This window comes from Panthera pardus, unplaced genomic scaffold (genome assembly GCF_024362965.1).
Source record: "Panthera pardus isolate Hobbes unplaced genomic scaffold, ASM2436296v1 HiC_scaffold_22, whole genome shotgun sequence".
NCBI lineage: Eukaryota > Metazoa > Chordata > Mammalia > Carnivora > Felidae > Panthera > Panthera pardus.
The window spans coordinates 44,317,170-44,336,073 of record NW_026526788.1 but is presented as its reverse complement, the minus strand read 5'-3'; the positions used below and the strand labels follow the sequence as shown (position 1 = coordinate 44,336,073).

Genomic DNA, 18,904 nt, shown 5'->3' with positions numbered 1-18,904 from the left:
CTCTGCCCTTTAGAGAGCCCAGATGTGTGTTCTCTCGGCCCAGCTCAACCCACCCGTTTGCCCAGAAGACTGGGGCTTTGCAATTTGTGTCTTTCTGCCCTGTGCTCCCTGGTGAGGACTCTGAGGTTGAAGCTTACCCAGTAGAAAGCCTGGGACCAAGCTGAGCCTCCAGCTGGTCTGGACAGAGCTTCTGTTCAGGAGATTGGCAACTGGTCCAGGGTTGTCCAGCCGTAAAAATGATCAAATAATAACTGTGTCTATGGTCCTGGCTGAGCTCAGCTCCAGGTCCCTCATGCCATTATCCCCTCAGATTCTGAGAGGCTGCCACCTTGGCCTGCAGGAACCAGGGTTCAGAGAGGTTAAGTGCCTTCTCCAAGGTCACACAGGGAGTGGACCCAGGCCATGCTGGAGCACCTGAATGGTGCTCATTTCTACTGGGCTTGTGCCAGATAATGCGTTCCCCATGGCCGCAGGCACCTCCCGATTCCCAGGCCAGGCATGGGGGCGAAGGGCACAGGGTCTTGGCACAGGGTCTGAAAGCAGGTCTGAGGCAGGCCCACACCCTCCAGACCCTCTAGGGGCCCAGAGGTTATTCCTGGCTCTCCTGTCTCATTTGTGCTCTGGAAAACTTGACAGCAGCATGGAAAGCTCCAGCTGCCAATGTCGCACGCCAGGCCCCCATGCCCTTTGCACTGGAATGGCAGTGGGTAGGGAGGAGGGGAGGAGATGCCATTTGCTCAGCTGCTGGGATGTGGGGCCAGAAGGCAGAAGGAGGGGGAAGTGCGTGCGGTGTGTGTCTAGCTTGTAACCCAGAGACAGTGTGTTCTGGGTGGGGACCTGGGGGCCTAGGCCCCTTGGGACTCCAGCCAGTGTGTTCTTTGGGCCAAGATACCTCCAGAAGCCCTTCCTCAGAAGACACTTCAGGCCCTGTGTGGTCTGGAGATAGATCAAGGCCCAAACTGGCTCTGATTGGAGAAACTGAGGCTCAGGGAAGGTGAAGGTGACAGGGCTGGCAGTTCTTTGGCCCTCTGGGAAGGCTCTAGCCCTGGCTAGGCCCTGAAGACTCAGAGTGGGCCTGGGGTGTGACGAATTCCCAGTTGCCATCACCCCACCTCATGGCCTGGCACATACAACATGCATGGTAGCATCCCCGCATCACAGGGACATTTGGTAATTTGCCCAAGTTCACAAGAATATCAAGTGGAAGACGCCAAAGAAGGACCTGTATTCTTTCCCCCATTACACCACCTCTTCTGCTGGGTATCAGACAGCCCAGGCTGCCCCCCTGCCCAGGCCTGGCCCAGGAAGCCAGGAAGTCCAGGAAGCTCATGGCCAGCACCCCACCCTCCCCATACCATCCCCTACCTCACTCCCAGGCCCCCTCCCATCCATCCCCACCTCCAGGTTTACCCCCTTTCCTAGGAGGGGTCTGTCCTGCCAAGCTGGAAAGGACCCGGCAGCGAGGTATGACCAGTGTGGGGAAAGAAAGAAGCCCACCCTGTAGGGGGAGGGGAAGCCCCGGGCTAGGAAGTACCTGGAGCTGCAGGCTCTTTCTCTGGACTCTGGCACCCACACTGCCTGATGCTGCCTCTGGGGAAAGGGAGGGGTGATGGGAAGGATGCTCTTAAAGGGGAAGGCCAGCCTCCCTCCGTCTGCCTCCCCTGGGAGACCCAGCCAGAGAGGAGCTGGTGCCCACAGGCTGGGCATGAACCGCCTCCTGATAACAGCAGCTCACTGGGGAGTGGGGGTGGGGACAAGCCTGGTCTTTGTCCCTCCTCCACTCTTCCCCTCGCAGTTTGAGGTGGAGGCTTCGGGAGTGAGAGTTGCAAGGTGGGGGACAGAGGGAGGGGAGAAAGAGATGCTGCGGGCGTCAGAGGCCAGGCCCTGGGTCTCTCTCCCATCGCGACACCAACAGGTGAAGACCATGCTTCTCTGCTTTTTATTTTCCTATATGCTGTCAGAGCGATACAGCCCTGGGATGATCTTAGGTCACTGATTCGAGACACGCCACAGGTGCAGTGTGTGCACACGTGTGTTTGGTGGGCATGCAGACATGTGCAGGTAGAAGAGTGTGCCCGAAAATGTATGTGTGCACAAGAGGGTGGGCCATGGCAGAAATAGCACTGGGGAAGCAGAAAGGGGATAGCGGTGAAGAACAGATTCCGGCGCATGAAAGTCTGTGCTCGGCTTCAACTGCTGGCCGCGGGAGATGCAGTGCTGGCCTGCCCACGTCAGTGAAATGCCCAGCCCGGGTGCAGCGGCAGCTCGCAATTAGCTGGCGTGTCCCACGGAGCCATCGCCATTGTCATCGCCTGGACAATCACAGCACACAGCATTTGAGGAGAGGCAGATGACTCCGGGAAGTAGGAGGGCCTGGGCTGAGCCTGGGGTGCAGGCTGTTGAGATGAGAAGTGGGTGCCGAGCACATGGCAGGGCAGGTGTTTTGGGGTGTGGGGCCCCGAATCCAGCACAGCCTGGGTGACAGGGCCACTTCCAAAGCCTGAAGGCTCATGGGGTGATCTTGGGTCTGTGTGTATGAGGGGGAGGTGAGGGAGCTGGATGTGTCCCAGAAGAAAAGGTGAGCCAATAGGCACCCTACATCCTAGGGTCCTGGCTGGGGAGCAGCCCTTTGGTCTGAAAGCAAACAGCACACATAGGTTTAGCTCCAGGAGTGTCCCACTGGGAGCATTCTCCCAGTGACCCTCCATGTTTAGGGTCACCGAGCAGTGAAGTGCGGTCGCATGGAGAGGCCAGGTTGTGTCCTGGCTGGGGGATGGGCCTTCTCCGAGGCCACATTATGGCCTGGACGATGGAGCCTGCAATATCTAAGGCCACCGGCAAGACCTCCCCCCGGGGCCGTCCCCTAGGCTCTCAGACTCCTGCAGTCAGTCAGAACTGAGCTCCCCTCACCCCCACCGTCCAGTTGTCCTCTTCCTCTACTCCCTCTGGGGGGCCTGCGTCTCCTCTCGCCCTGCGGCCGCAGTCACCTCATTTCTTGCCTGTCTTACAGCACCAGCTTCCTCCAGGCTTCTCCCTGCCTGTTCATTACATTCCAGCTGTCCTTCTCCAGCCGCTGCAGGGAACCCAACCACCCCACAAGGTCAACCGAGCCTACCTCAAAGCCCTAGCTAAGTCCTCCAAGGGCTCCCTGATCCCCCCAGGGTCAAGGCTAGAGACCCCTCAGGTCAGTATCTGATTGGGCCTCCCCACAGTTCCTACCACCTCTTGCCCTTCTTTTCTCCTCTTCTCTCCCCACCACTAGCTCCCGGAGTCCCTCTGGCTGCTCCTGGGTCACAGAGCAACATTCTGTTCCAGGACACGCCAAGCTCCCCAGTGGCCCCACTGTGTTCACACAGGCTCTTTTCTTGGCCTGGAGTGCTCAACATCACCCCCATCCTGCCTGGCAACCCTTGCTTCACCTCCACCTTTCCTGGGGAGGCCTTGGGGACTTGCCTCTGCTTTCAGCACCCTGTGTGCTGATACCTTGATGGCAGTGCTTATCACACGTGTTAGGTGATGGCTGATATGCTGTCCCTCCCTGCCCAGTGCCCTAGCCCGGCCCAGTATTCCCTCCAGGACAGGCGCACTGCCTTTCCTCACTGCTTGTCTCCGTCCTGGCCTCTGTGGCTGTTCACAGTGCCCAGGGTCAGGGCTGGGGGGTGAGTCATCCCTGGAGCTGGAGCATCGAGGGAGCTGTGCTCCTAGGAGAGGCAGGGATTCTGCAACTGCAGGGAGCAGCCCAGGGCTCCCCCTCTCTGGGACACCCAGGGGGCAGCCTTGGGGACGTAAGGCAGGACATGGTCTTAGGCTTGCTAGGGAAGCCCAAGAGATCCCAGGAGCTGGGGGTGTTGCACCAGTGTGAACAGAGGGGCTGGGTAGAGAGCTGTCAGCTGAGGGGGAAGGGTAGCCTCGGGGCCTGTGCACACGGCATTTCCAGCGTTCCAGAATATGGCCTTCTCTAATCGCCATCGACATTCCGTTCCATAGGCACTTGGGCTGACAGCTGGCCTTCTTTTAATAGCCACAAGTATTCTGGGTGACATCCTAATCTCAGGGCATTCACAGCGAGCACATAACAGCTTACAACACCCACCCCCCAGGTACATCCAGCCTCCAGTCACGCAGACAGCGTGGTCACACGCAGTTTAGAGCGGACAGGTTGGGGCATACTCAGTCCTATGCCCTGTGGTGTCACAGAGACAGAGAATATGTGCTGTGCACATGGTCACACACATGCACAAGTTACACTCCACTGACTCACTGCACACCACATACCACATACTGTCACGGTCACACATACTTACACACACAAGCTATACAATCATCACAGCACTGTAGAGCTACCACCACCTGCCATGCATGTGCATAGTCAGGGTCACGCAATCACAGACACTCTCAGGTACAGTCACAGACCACATTCAGGCGTGCTCGGAGCATCTTGGAGTCACAGAGACCCCCAGGCACCCCAGGCAGGCAAGGGAAATCTGGGTGGGGAGGGAGTGATTCCCAGAGGGCACTGGGCCCGCCCACAAGAACAGCTCCCCTTTCCAGGCCACTCCCTGGGCTACTTGCCCCCTGTCCCCACCCCCTTATAGACTGGCAGGTGCCGGGCCCAATCACCTGCCCAGGCGTCTCTGCTTCCCGTCCCTGGGGCCTGACAGGGGCCTTGGCTTCCATGTCCTCCAGGCCCTGGCTGCAGGGGAACCGTCCACTCACTTGCTGGGCAGCCCCCCACACAGCTGCCGCCTCCGTGTCCATCCAGCCCTGGGGAAGGTGAGAGAGTCACTATGAGGTGAGAGGGACATTCCAGAGTCTTGCTCTTGCCCTCTTCCCCAGCCAAGTGTCTCTCCGTCGTCCACACAGATATTCACTGAGGCAGGGTCTGTGATACTGTAGGCTTGCTGGTCACCAAATCCCTGCAAATTCTGAGTGCATGTGTTCGTGTGTGTGCGTGTGTGTGTGTGCACTTGTGTGTCTTCCTAAGCATGTGGGATGGGTCTGTCTTCACTCTTTGATGTCGTGCACTACAGTGGTTCAAGGCAGGGACTGCTGGCAGCTCCTCCCTCAGCCCCTTAACAGAGACCTCCAGGGATGGAAGCAGTGGCAAAAGGTCAGTGGCGATTCTTGGTGAGGCCCATGGTGGGCCCTGTAGTTACAGTGATGGAGAAGCCCAGGTGTGGCTGGGAGACAGGAGCCCACAGCACAGAAGGCTCTCCTGGGGACAGCTAGCTCCTGCCTGTCTCTTGGGAGGCCCCTCTAGGGCCACAAATGCCTGTCTTTTCAAGCTGTGGCTCTAAGCTCCTAGAATAATGCCAGCATGGAAGAGAGATCGCCTAGAGTTGGAAGATGCATGTTCAGTCCTGGCCCTGCTCCTGGGTGACCTTGGGCCAATGCATTGCCTCACCAGGGTCCCTGCCTGTCAGGGGTGGATGGTGCAAGGGAAAGCCATGGAACAGTTGTGAGGGGCTCTTCCTGACCGCATCCCAGGGTCCTCAGGGTCCCTGAGGGTCCCTGAGTCTCAGAGGCAGCCTTGCCCAGAGGCCTGAGGCTGGCCTGGTTGAGGAAAGGAGGGCAAGGTGCTAGCCAGCAAGGGCCCAGCATTCTTACCACCTCACTCTCAGAGCCTAGGGATGCCTGGCGTCTCCGTCCGGAGATCCAGCTGAGGTCCGAAGCCTGGCTGCTCAGTGTGGAGCGGTGGGTAGAGCGGTAGCTGGCATAGGGGCCAGTGCGCTGGCCCGACACGCCCAGCAGCACCCCCAGGCAGGGCAGGTACTGGGCAATGGCCATTCTGCAAGAACAACACATCTGGTTAGGAGATGGGGGTGGACCAACAGACTGATACAGGGCTAATGGGAGTGGAGAGAAAGCCACTGGGGAAATGGGGGAGTTTCAAACATTGTAGTTATGAGGATAGACAATTGATAGGGTGATGGCGATGGACAAAAAGACACTGGCAGTCAGAGGAGGTGATGAGGAAGGACAGACAGATGTTGGGGTGAAAGAGACTGACAGGCTCATAGTGTTGGGGATGGACAGACACTGAGGCCATGGGCATGGAGGGAGAGGCTTTGGGTAGTAGGTTCAGCAAGGTGCTTGGTTTCAGCTCTCACGTGGCTGGCCCAAGGCACATCTCTTCCAATGGGGACCAGGGACGCTCCTCTGAGCCTGCAGCTGGCCTCAGCAGGGTGGGGAGTTACTGACATCACCAGGCAAAAGAAAGCACTGAAGGCTTCCTCATGCAAGAGGCCAGTTATGCCGGGATTCTATCAGCAGAGAAGGCTCTGGGCCAGAACCAGTCCCAGGCCTCTGCTAGGGCCCTTGAACTCTCCCGACTGTGGTCTCTCTAGGACATTGCTCTCTGGGGGCTTCTCTTTCTAGCGGGTATCACTGCTTATTGGCCATTTTGCTGCCTTTGGGCCCTGGCTCCAAAAATTCCATAGTCAGGATTGGACACTGCCCAGGGAGCTCTGATGTCCCTCCAAGCTGAGCCACCTGGGAAACTGGGGCAGTGGGTAGGGGGGTGGACAGCAGCTCCAGACCCCACCTATTGTCACTGGCTGCTCCCAGCTGCTAGAGGTCCCCACATATACGAGAGATAGGAAAGATGGCTGGCCTCTGCCCCCATTCACTGCTTCAGGCCCTCTGTGACCATGAGGGTGGGTCTGGAGACCTGGGGCTGGGTCCCGGAGGAGGGCCGCACCTGTACTTGGGGTGGGTGATGGCATAAATGATGGGGTTGTGGATGGCAGAGGCCTTGGCGATGACAGCTGGCACCGAGTTCATGTAGGGTGTCAGCACATGCGCGTACCTAGGACAGAGAAGCAGTGGTCCCCCTGCCAGCTGGCCCTCCTAGAGCCTCCACAGCCCACCTTCCCACTCAGGAACCTTCTTCCTCTAGGCCAGGCCCTGCAGGGCACAGCCCAACCTGGCCCAAACCAACACAGCCACATCAGCCCCCCAGGAGGGACTGCCATGCAGGGAGCGTTCTGACTGGAGGTGAGCGGGAACCAGGGGAGCAGTTGAGGGTGGGCGGCTGAGAGGAAGATGTGCCAGGTTGGGAGGTTCCTCCAGGTCCACTATAGCTTGGAGCCTGTGCTGCTGGCAATAAGTCCTCCCCACCCCCAGTGACTCTGGCCCTCCGCCCATCTCCTCCCCCACCCCACCCAACCCTGAGACCCACTGCTTCCCTGGCTGCCTTAGAGTGATTTCACCAGAGAGCTTTAGGGAGGACCAGGCCATTCCTGCACAAGGAGGTCTCGTACCCAAACACGTCCCAGGATTAATAAGTATCACTGTCACAAAGTGCTTCTGCATTCTGGCCTATGTCCATGCTGCTGTGGACATCAAGGTCCCCAGACTCTAGCCACAAACGACAAGCAGGCAGGGGGTGAGCGGCTCTCCTGGCTGTGTGTCCACAGGTGAAGAGGGAGCCAGAAACTCAGGGAGAGTCAAGTGTTCCCGTGGGATCTGGCAGGACCTAGTAGCCCTTGTAGGCCCTCAGGTCAAATCCACTGTGGTCCAGAGCTCCCCGCACCCCTAACCTGGTATGTGTGCCAGTGCCTCCAGGAGCGGGTGGGCCCATCTCCTGCAGGGAACCTTACAGCCCGGGGAGAATGAACAAAGTTCTGAGGACTGACTTCGGTTGTGGGGATGGCTGGCTTGGGCTTAGACTGAGGAGGGTCCCCTTACCCTCCTCCCTCCCCCTGCCCCAGCCCCTTGGGCACTGCTCACCCAGCAAAGGCCATCAGGGCCACAATGGAGTAGGGGGCCCAGGAGAGCACGAAGAGAAGGATGACCAGCAGCTCGATCTTGGCCATTTTCCACTCTCTCTGCAGCCGCTGCCGTTGCCGGGGGGACCTACCACCGCCCTCGCAGGCCCTGAAGGTCTGGAGAGCCCTAGGACAGGTGCAAAGTCTGAGTCTGACCCCACTCTGGATGCAGTGAGTGCCATGATCATGGCCACTGTGGGGGAGGCTGCCTGGACATTCCCTCCAATGCAGGAAGCCCTGACTCCCAAAAAGTTCTCCACCACATCCAGCCTAAGCTGCCTCCCTGTGGTTCCCCCTGTGATGTCTTCTCTACCCCCACAGACCTCCTGACCAAGCCTAACGGTCCCCTCCTCAGAAGTCCCCATCTTCTGAGACTCCTCTAAGCACCCAGGTTGCTCTCATCTCTAGACATCCCATCTACTACGCACATGTGCTCAGCTTGTCTTTGCCCACCTGGAGCTGGGAATGTCCTGGGTGGGTGCACATGTGAGCCTGGGGGCAGGGTAGGGGCACCCTGGAAAGGGGTATGGCTACCCTCCCATCCAGCCCCTCCTCGCACCCAGCTCTTACTGGCCTGTCTCCCGGATGGCCCTGAAGATGAAGATGTAGCAGTAGATGATGACCAGCAGGGGCAAGAAGAACACAAAGCAGAAGAGCAGCATGGTGTAGGCTCGAACTGATGGCGTGAAGCTCATGTAGTCCCAGGAGCAGGAGGTCAGCAGCCCCTCTGGTACGTAGGCGCCTGGAATCCGGGGTGGGGGGCAGGTGCTCAGCCTTCAGGGTAGTGTGATTCAGGCTCCTCCTCCAGCAGGGGCTCTGGAGGTGGGGTCTGGGATCCCTGAACACTGGTCCCAAGCCCTGCCCTTCCCAGTTCAGTGCGGAAAGCAGGGCACCTGGAGGAGAGCTTTCCAAGCCAGTTCTAGCAGGCAAAGCCCACTGCTGCCCATTTTTGCCAGTTTGGAACAGAGACCTCACCATAGCCCCAGGGTCTCACTCCACCAGATTTGGCCAGGTGCTCGATCCTGCCACAGAAAGGTGGGTGCCTTCCTGCTAACTCTCCTACCCGCTCAAGCCCCACACCCCAAGGCCTGCGTGTCTGACTCTGCAACTCAGCATTGGATACACCTGTCACTTCCCACCACCCAAGAGCCATGTGGTCTTCCCCTGTACTGGGAGAGAGGGACCCAGGTCACGCTCTGATTGCTGATGGCACATCAGTTTTCCCTGCTGCTAGTTGTGTGCCCTGAATATCCATCTGCCTTGAGCCTCAAGCACTCCCTTGGCCCCACCTGCCAGCTGGCCACCCCGAGTCTTCCAACCTGCCCCTTGAACATGCCCTTCCCAGCTTATCTTCCCCTCTCCCGATTCCCCCAGTCCACTTACTCCAGCCAAAGAAGGGTGGCAGACTCCAGGCTAGGGCATAGAGCCAGACGCCCAGCAGGACAAGCGCCGCCCGCCTCTTGGACACCACCCCGATGGTGGCCAGTGGGTGCGTGATCACCAGGTAGCGGTCCAGAGCAATGGCCATCAGGGTGATCATGGAGGTGATGCCAAAGAGAGCCCCACAGAAGGCATAGAACTCGCAGCCTGTGGGCACAGCTCCCTGACCTCAGATCTTGGCAGGAGCCCATGAGGTACCCCAGGGGAGGGAGCGTCTGAGGATGTCACATACTCAGCTCCTGCCTTCTCTCCAGAAAAGCAGCCCTGAGCCCCTCTCCAACCTGGCTACTTGCCACATCTAGCCCAGAAGCTGAGTTTTCCCTCTTGCTCACTCATAGGATTGAGGGCAGCCACCCATTCTCTGCCCAGGAAGAGCAGATCACCTCCTTGTCCAAGGCCACCCTCCACTGTGGGCATGGCCCGCCACAACCCTCCTCCTCCCTCCAGCATAAGGGAACCCTGAACGTCTACCTGCCTCCCCGAAGAGCCACCGCTTATGGAGGCTGCTGGCGAAGAAGACAGGGGCCTGGGTGAAGGACATGAAAAAGTCACTGACCGCGAGGTTGATAATGAACATGTTGGCAGGTGTCCTGAGTCCTCTGCTCCTGTGGAGGGTCAGAAGCTGTCAGGAGGTGCTTCTGCTGGGGAACTTCCCTGAACTACATGTGCACACACACACGCGTGCCCACACACACATGTGCACATGTACAGTCACCAGCCACTGGGCCATAATCCGTCTTGCTGCCTAGCCAGCACCAGCCAGACAGCTCTGGAGCCTGACAGTGTGGACTAAGAAGTGAGGTCCCCTGAAAGACAGCAACTCTTGCCCTGTATGGAGAGCAATACCACTCCCAGAGTGTCGTGCAGCCCAGCAGAAGCAGGAGCTAGCTCTAGGGCTCATCTGTTTCCTCCTCTCTCCTTCTGGAACCCTCTGCATGACCCACACTCTCTCCTTGGACACATCCCTCATTCCTCTGAACCCCTCCAGGCCAAGTTCTCCCAAGTGGCTTCTCCCGCGGAGCTTCTCACATCTTCCTCCTCAGGTGCCCCTCCTTGTCCCCCTCATTTCAGTATTTCTGCAGTCTTCACCCTCGGGGATGGCCCAGGCTGTGCCCTACAGGTCAGGCACTTTCACAGACTTCTCTCCCATAATTATCCATCTTTGCATCTATCCCCTCCCTCTTTTCCAGATGGGAACACGGAGGTTCCCACCCAGGAAGTGGCTTCTTCCAGATAACAAGGCTCAGTAAAGTGGCACTGCCAGGATTCAAACACTTATTTGATGGGCACTGCAGAGGCGTAGATTTACTTAACCATCACATTGACTCCGTGAAATCAATCACAACTCCGTTTTGCCAACAAGAAAAACGAACTCCCAGAGGATAAGTGACTTGTTCAAAGTCGGTTCAGCTAATAGGTAGTAGGGTCAAAATTCACTTCTTCACCTCCTGTCTCACCATTCAGCCCAAGAATGGGGCAAGTGGGGAAAGAAGCTGGGGGTGGTTTCCAAGGGTGGCTGCTGAGAGTCCTGAGGATTAAGGATCCTGTTGCCTGGGCTGCTTTTTGAGGCAGAGGAAGGATACCCACTGGGGCAGGTGACATGGAGGTAAGCTGAGAGCAGGGTAGAATGGACAGAGGCTCGGGTATTGTAGGGACATTTGTCTTACAGAAACTATGCCTGGGGCCCATTGGCATGTGCCACTCAAGTTGCCCTGGACTACTCTTTGGCCCCTTCCCTGAGCTGGAAGATGGAGGCCTGCCCTAAGACCACTGAGGGCTTGGCCGTGGTGTCCCCACCCAGGCTCAACGGAGCCCTGGCAGAACTGGCACTAGAATTCCTGCCCTGTCTTTGCATGGCCAGCTGCCCTCAGTGCCCATGCCCACCAACCAGGTACCTGCAGAAGGTATAGATGACCATCAGATTGCCCAGAATCCCCGTGAGCCCCACCAGCAGGATCACTGTGCCCAGGGTGTAGTGGGCATGGTCCGGAACATCAACTGTGGGGAAAGGGATCCAGGCAGCAGCCTGAGCCCTGGCTGCCTGCGGAGAGGCAGAGAAATAAGAGCATCACGTTATCCTGTCATCTTCAAATAACCCCGAGAAAGAAGGGTTAGGGTTCCCATAGGGTGGTTAGGGAGACTGAGGCTCAGAGTGGCACAGCCACTTGCCACACTACTAGGAAGTGGCTGAACCAGAGTGGAAATTCAGATCTCTCTAAAGTCAAGCTCAAGCTCCTATACCATGACACAGAGGCACAAGGATTCTAGGATCATCTGTTGGAGGCTGGTCGGACAGACAGACACATGTCTGACAAGGAGGAACACAGCTGGAGTAAGTCTACCTTTCCTTGGGGAGAAGGCAGAGCCATCCCCTGGGTGGCTTTCTCTCCACTATGTGGCCCTGACCCAAGCACTCAAGATGGTCCGCAATGGTATTCTAGGCCCTGTAGACTCTGGGGTGGTGGAGTTGGGTAGAGCCCCTCTCCTCAAGACCCCCAGCCTCAAAGACTGCCACAGTATAATGGAATGGGGCTGAGTTTGATTCCTGGCATGGGAGAGAGGAAAGGAATTTCCCTTTAAAAAGAAAGCTTACGGGGCACTTGGCTTGCTCGGTCAGAGTAGCATATGACTCTTGATCCCGGAGTCATGAGTTTGATGTTGGGTGTAGAGATTACTTAAATAAATAAATAAACTAAAAAAAAAAAAGAACACTTAAGTCTCCCAGGGTCACTTCAGGGAGGTCATGACCCTATAGGCCAGTACAAAGGGCTTTAAAGACCCCTCTGCCCTAGCTCCTTTCCTGGGAAGGAGGACAAGTTAGTCTCTGCCTTGCCTCCTATAGCTACAGAGCCTTTCCATCCTATCCAGGATATAGGCCTGCATCCCAGGGTCCTAAGGGCCAGCCCTCCCCAGTTAACAGTGGGTTTGGGGGCTATGGTCCTGGGGCCCTGGCAGGATCTTGGACGCAACAGAAGGCACCTAACACCTCACTCTGGGCTGGACAAATCCAGAGACCTAGGGTATGCCTTCCTCTCTGGAAGGCTTCATGGGACATCCAACCACCCTCAGAAAAGAATGGATGCAGCCAAGGACAGATCTGGGCCATTCCAGCCCCTTGTCCTTTAGGGCTGGCCTTTCTGTTCCTCGAATGACTCCACAGGGAAAGACATTCCCTACACTGTCTTCCTTGTCCTCTTTGTGGGATAGACTCAGAGAGGTCCAGTAACATGCCCAAGATCGCACAGTAGAGCTCAGGCCATTTTTATCTCCCTGTCAAAGCCCCTGTGTGTTCCCAACATGGAGGCCAGGGTGAGGGGAGGGGAGGCTCTGTGTGTGCACATGCTGGCCTCTGGCTTACCGTGGGACTGATGGGTAGAGGTTGGTCCAGGCTGGAAGTGCTGCTCTGGTAGCCGTCCCACCTGCTGGGTGAAGCTGGGGTGGCCACACAGCTGGGCTCCTGGGTTCTGGGCCCTGAAGGAGGGTTCATCCTGAAGTAGGGCCGTCCTTTCTCAAGCCCACAGAGAAGTCAAGGGCACAAGGTGCTCAGGATATTAGCTGTGCCCCGTCTCCCAAATTTCCTCCTTCCTTAGCATCCCTGCTTGATTGGCTGGCTGCCTGTTCCTGCATCCAGCATGGACCGAGCCTGGAGCTGCTCTTCGAGCTGATGACTGCTGTGTCCAGTGAAGCACAAAGGAACGAGTGTCACAGCTATGGCGACTCACAGCCACGGGGTCTGTCCCCACCTTTAAGTAGCGGAGCGGGGAGTGCACATGCCCAGTTACTCGGTCCTGCGGGCTCCCTCAGATACAGGTCCCTGGGTATCTGTCCACAGAAGGTTTGATGATGGTAGTATACATGTGTGAAAGTGTGTGTGTGTGTGTGTGTGTGTGTGTGTGTGTGTGTGTGTATGCGCGCTGCGCGCGCATGCGCATGAGTATGAGAGTGTGTGTCAGTGTGAATGTGTGTGTATATGTGTATTTCAGGGGAGACTGTTGTGCTTGGCCTCCTGGACATTGGACAGGAGCCTTTGTCCTCCCCTCTGACAAGGCTCTCTCTCTTCCCCGAGCTCATCAAGAACAGCCTCTGCTCCCTCAATGATGCCCGGGGTTGCCCAGTGGCGCCCAGCTTCACCCTTTCCATGGGGTGCCCTGCCCTCAGATTCAGCCCACATGAGTCCATCACATCTTCACAACCACCCCCCTCCCAGAACCAAGGCTGGTCACCCACTCCACAGATGAATAAGCTGAGGATGTGCCAGGATATCACACAATCAGGGTGAGATCACATCACAAGGCATTTTGTTTATTTCTTGCCTTTGATAATAAATTTTTAAAATTTTTATTCATTTATGTTGGGGGGCATACAGAGAGAGGGAGAGAGAGGATCCCAAGCAGACTCCACGCTGTCAGCACACAGCCTGGTGAGGGGTTCAAACTCACAAACTGTGAGATCATGACCTGAGCCGAAACCAAGTATTGGACGCTTAACCAACTGAGCTACCCAGGCGTCCTGATAATAAACTTTTTTATTGAAGTATAAATACTTTAAAAATCCAAAAAGGCAAATCTGGTAGAGACCTGGGGACTCAGGCCTGGCTGAGATGAGTGAGTGTCAGGGTGGAAGGGTCCCCTCTTGGAGGAGGCAGCAGGAGCCAAGTGAAGAGCCCAGAGCTGAGTAATCTTCGCAGGGGGCCCACTTGGCTTCCAGGAACATCCTACCTGGGAGTGTGTCCAGAGGCACAGCACAGAGATTTGTAGAGCCCTGGAGTGGAGACATATGCCGACTCCTCCTCCAGGACTCCCCCCACCCCCAGTCTCTACAAACAGTTTTCCTTAAGCCCCAGATTTGGGTGGGATGGGGGGCAGGGGGGAGCACCCACACTCGGAGAGAGAAGCTACACTTCCCAACAGGCGCCAGCTCGCTGTTCAGACACACTTCCTCCTGGGACCTTCCATGTCAGTCTTAGGCTCACAGAGGCTCACTTGGGTGGTGGGTGAGGCTGGACCCCGGCTTTGTTTCTCCCTGTAGTGCCCAGCATGGACTTACCAACTGCTGGCCTTTGAATATGGGGTTCTACCTACTGATCTCAGCTGGGAGCCACTCTGAACTGACACCAAGTCCCATTCACTGTTCTCCCCAACTTTCTACCCTGATAATTAGGAAAGAATGCAGGTGAAGTACCTAGCACCACAGGCCCCCAGAAGTGTTTGCCAGTGGACAGATGAGCAGGGGCCATACCCTGGGCACCATAGGCCTCAAAACAACTCCTAAAGCCCTGAGATATTGAATCCCCCACACCTGGGGCCTTCAGAAGCCCATGGCCCATTTTACATCATCCTTCTCCGTGGCTGACGCACAGCTGCCCTTGGAGGTGAGATGAGCTGAGATGTCCCACCCTCTCGTCTTGTGCCGCAACTCTTCAGGGGAGGGCCCACCGCAACCCTCCGCCTCCACACCTCTGCGCCCAGCTTCTGCTCAGAGCCTGCTGTCCAGGCTGAGCCAAGAGAGCCATGTGGGCAGACTCAGCCTCCAAGGATACAGTGTTTAACTGTCCCCCTTGGGCATGCCACTGCCCAAGCTGTCCTAGTTACAAGCCATGGGTCCAAGGTGGGGAAGCCCTTGGCTTGCCATCACTCTCCTCAGACCTCACGGGTGCCCAGCTGCACTCCCACCCCTGAGCCCCACTTCTGCTCCCCACTCTGCCCCCTAGATCTCTCTCCAGGCCTGGCTCAGAGTGGAACCCAGCCTTCCCATGCCCATCCTGGCTTCTCTGTCCACAGTCCCAGGGGCCCCACTCCATCCAAGAGTGAGCACAAGAACAGACAGGGAGGGGTCCTCAAACCCTTCACAGGCCCCACCCTAGTTAGTGCCCATTTCCTCGGAGGCCGGTCAGGCATCTCTTCCTCTTCCAGTCTGGTTGGTCTGGTCACTGAGGGCAAGCTGATCTCAGTGCTCAGGGCCAGCTGCTGGCTCTGGGGTCTTCTAGGTCCCAGGCCCCTGGGCAGCTGATAGCAGGCTGCCATCCCCACATATGGCTCCTCTCTTCATGGCCTTCCCTTTTCTCTTACCTGCCTCCTTACAGCCCATTCTTCATGCTACAGCCCTAAAGTCGTTTAGAACCACAAAGTCAGTCAGATAGCCTCATGCTTCGTCCTTTGGTGGCTTCCGTTGCTCTTGAGACATAGACAAAGCCCCAGTTTGGCAAGGAGGTGAAGGAAAATAACACAGCACCACCCAGCACATGGCAAGAAGAGGCCTGCAATCCCCCACCGAATGCATGCTCCAGAACAGCCTTGTTTTCAGGAAGGAGCCACCAGGTGCAGGTGCCAGGCAGTCTGGGTGTGGCTGCCTGCAAGCAGGGAAGTATCTGAGAATGCCAGCTTCTGGTACCTGAAGACCCTACTGGGAGTTGGACTTGGGCCATGTGGGAAGGGGACGCTTGATCGCATGGGGAGTTGAGTTCAGGTGCAAACCCTCCTTCTGGGGGAGGAGGAGCCAGCTTGGTGCCTGGGCCTCCGGGCTCATTCACCAAGGAGTCCTTATTGTGCCCCAGGTGAGCTGGCCTCCTCTTGGTCCACAGACCACACACAGTCCCTCTGTCACCAGCTTCTGCTCATGCATTTCTCCTGAAACTTCCCTCCACCCCTTCTCTAGGTCTCTGTTCAAACGCCACCTCAAGGACGTGCCTGAGGACCCAACTGTTCACAGCCTCCTGTCCATCCTATGGGGCACTCACTAATTGTGTCATTTATAGTGATTGTCATCTGATTGTGTCCTCTCCCTCCCTGGATCACGAATGGGTCTGTTTGTTTCATCTTTGTGACCTAATGCCCTGCAAAGTGCCTGCACATTGTCTCTGGAAAATCTCCATGGTCCTTGCTTCTCAAAGTGCTGTCCAAGGACCGACCATATCATTGTCACCTGGAGCTTGCTAGGAACGCTCCAGACCTACTGAATCAGCTGACCCATCCACATTAAATGGGTGAGGTGCTGATCTAGACTCTTCAGAGGACGTAGGGGTGGTGGAAGCTGCCCTGAGGGCACACCGAGGCCACCCAGGGATTAGCAAGAGCAGTACATGCTGCCATGAAAGCTGGAAGGACAGCAGGAGGAAGGTGGGCCCTAGGACTCCAGGGGTGGGAGCGGTCCAGCAGGGTGCTGTTGATTGTGCTCACGAGTGGGAGCTGGAGCCTAGGTGGGGACGCAGCTGCTGGCAGAGGTGCCATGGTGAGCAGAGTGTGGAGCATGAACTCCCATCCCTCCTTTCTGGTCTCCTGTCTTCTGCACCTGCCTCCTATTGGCCAAACCTGCCTGGAAGCCAGAGGTAGGGGGGCTTGACAGGTGTGGCTCCCTGGGACAGAGAACAGAGTAGGGAAGGGCAGTGGGGCACATAGGTTATCGCTCTTCGACCCCACTCCCAACCTGCCACTGTAGCCAGTAGATGGTGTGGGTCCCCCACCCCAGCAGGCAGATCAGCTCTCTCAGCTCACCTACAAGTGCTCTTGCTCCTTGATTTGTTTCACCCCTCTCTAGGGGCTGCTCATGGAGGGGTGGCCTGAGTCTTGGGTGGGCAGAGGTACGAGCTGTTTGCCTGGCCGGCCTCTGGGTTCCCTGAACCAGCCAGAGCCACCCTTATGTCCAGCATGACCTAGGAGTCTATGCACCATCACACGCATCACCCCCCCCACACACACACACACGCACACACACACACACACACACACATACACAGAGTGCCAGGAGAAAAAGGGGTTGTGTGTGCACTGTGGTACACAATGGAGCCCTCACCCACAGCTCACCACTGACATGCTGCTTGCTCCTCATACCTCACTGGCATGGCTGGAAGTGGGAAAAGCTTTCTAGGCCCCTCATCCTCAGGGGAGTTTTAGAAGCATTGGAAGCAGGAAGCCCGAGGGCCGCCCTCGGTGGCTTAGGGGGCCTGGGTGTCTGCACAGCTAAGGGGCCAGGGAGGCAGGGGGTATGACGTTTTATGTTAGATCAAGCATGAGTTAAGACACAACTCAGTCTTGAGTCATCAGCCAACGCATAACCCACACTTGCTGGGGGACTAGAATCAACCAGGGTCATGGACACTGTCCACAGGGCCCTGATGCCAACTTTACTTTCTTCTGAGCCCCAGAATTCCTGTCTGTTATGGAGAAGTCCTGAAAGGTCTTATAAGAAAAGCCAGGAGGGCAGGCCCCTGGCCCCTGCATTTCTGTCTTTCTGGCCACAGCACCAGCATCCAGGGAGACAGGTCTCTCTGACTGGTCTAGCAGGCAGTCCTGTAGTGCCATTCCCATGTCATTCCCAACCTCTTTACTGCTAGGGATCAGCTTCCTCATCCTGAGGCTGGCAAGGGCTATCTGGTTACCCAGAGACTCCTGGGAAACTCCCAGGAGCTGTTGCCAGGGGAATATTAAATGTCTCAATGAGTATGTTCCTGTAGGCACCTAGCCAGCAGCTCACCTGGGCCGCCCCTCACCTGGAACCGGTGGGGTTACAGACAAACCCTGTCAGGATAGGGCCCTCTTTCCCAAGACCCAGAGTGGGGGTAGAGGGCATAAATTCAGAAATCCAGAAAAGCTTGCTCTTCTGCTAACCTCTACTGTAGGGCAGGAGGTGTAACTCTGCCCTTTCACCTGCTGTGAGCGCCATCCGTGCCCCTCCACCAGTATAGGCCTGCCCATAGGGAGCCAGCTAAGTGGCCCACCGGTCCTGCTAATGTCCCCAGAGGGATCCCAGAGTCCTTTTGTTCCCTGGGGCCCACCTCTTTGTGGCTCCTCCCACCCTTACTCCCCATTCTGGAGTGCTACCACTGAGGAGCCTCCTGTGCAGCCTGTGAGAGCCAAAACAGGGACTAGCCTGGGTACAGCCATGGGGCAGAGTTTACATAGCACTGTGGGACCCTTTCCTGTACCTTCTGATGCCCACATTCTTGGCCAGGCACTAAGAAGTACTCCCTATGCCCATCTTGCCAAGTCCATGTGTGATGTTTCAGTAAGTCCAGTCTGGGGGTTCCAATCTCACACCCAGCCAAGCACCATGCACTTACCAAACCACAGCAGTGTGCCAGGTTCTGGGCTAGCATCAGTTATAGTGGCTGCCCTGGGCACGCTTGCTGTGTTATTGGGAGGCAAATGATGCAATCCTCCCCCCTAGACACTGGCCACTTTCTCCCCTTAGCTGGAAGTTTCTGTCAAAGGGAGTCAGAGCCGGTTAACAGGTACAAGAGAGGAATTGGGAAACAGAAAGTCAAGGAAAATTGAGTAAAGCCAAAAGAACAAACTTCTAACTTGAAAACTGATTACACACCCTAGAGAGGCATGTACCTTGGGCACGCCCAGCCGCCGGTGTAAAGCAAGAACTTGCTACAGATTTCAACAATGAGATTCATTCCTAAGAGCCTCTGACATTTCCTAGTGGCATGCAGAGCACCCCAACTGGGTCACACAGAGAGAGGCTTGAACCACCCTAGGCACTATACACTTTTTTTGACCTTTTGGTAACATGCTGGAACAGCAGGAGAAGCAATTTTCTTCCTCTCAGTGTTTTAACTGATCTCGACCAAGTTCCTGAGCTCTTGCCTACAAAGTGGAGCATTTGTCTGGCGGGGGATGGGAGTTGGGGGGAAGGGGAGATGGGAGGAGTGTATCCACTTTAACTTCTGAGAGCTCAGAGCTATTTCTGACTGC

At 56.7% G+C, this 18,904-nt stretch overlaps 1 protein-coding gene and 1 long non-coding RNA gene across 2 annotated transcripts; one reads left to right on the top strand and one right to left on the bottom strand.

The window, feature by feature from the left end:
- Positions 1–1,920: 1,920 nt before the first annotated feature.
- On the bottom strand, positions 1,921–12,916 carry OPN4 (opsin 4). Its single transcript, XM_019444820.2, has 10 exons — positions 12,568–12,916; positions 11,105–11,250; positions 9,681–9,814; positions 9,153–9,356; positions 8,340–8,511; positions 7,732–7,896; positions 6,701–6,808; positions 5,608–5,788; positions 4,621–4,764; positions 1,921–2,312 (listed from the first exon to the last, which is right to left on the bottom strand). Exons 1-10 carry the CDS (start codon positions 12,694–12,696, stop codon positions 2,232–2,234), a joined length of 1,464 nt encoding a protein of 487 aa, XP_019300365.2. The 5' UTR covers positions 12,697–12,916; the 3' UTR covers positions 1,921–2,231.
- On the top strand, positions 4,666–11,106 carry LOC109264521 (uncharacterized). The gene is made up of 4 exons (XR_002078765.2): positions 4,666–4,792; positions 7,836–7,940; positions 8,333–8,499; positions 10,400–11,106. It is a non-coding gene; the product is annotated as an uncharacterized LOC109264521 (long non-coding RNA).
- Positions 12,917–18,904: the final 5,988 nt, after the last annotated feature.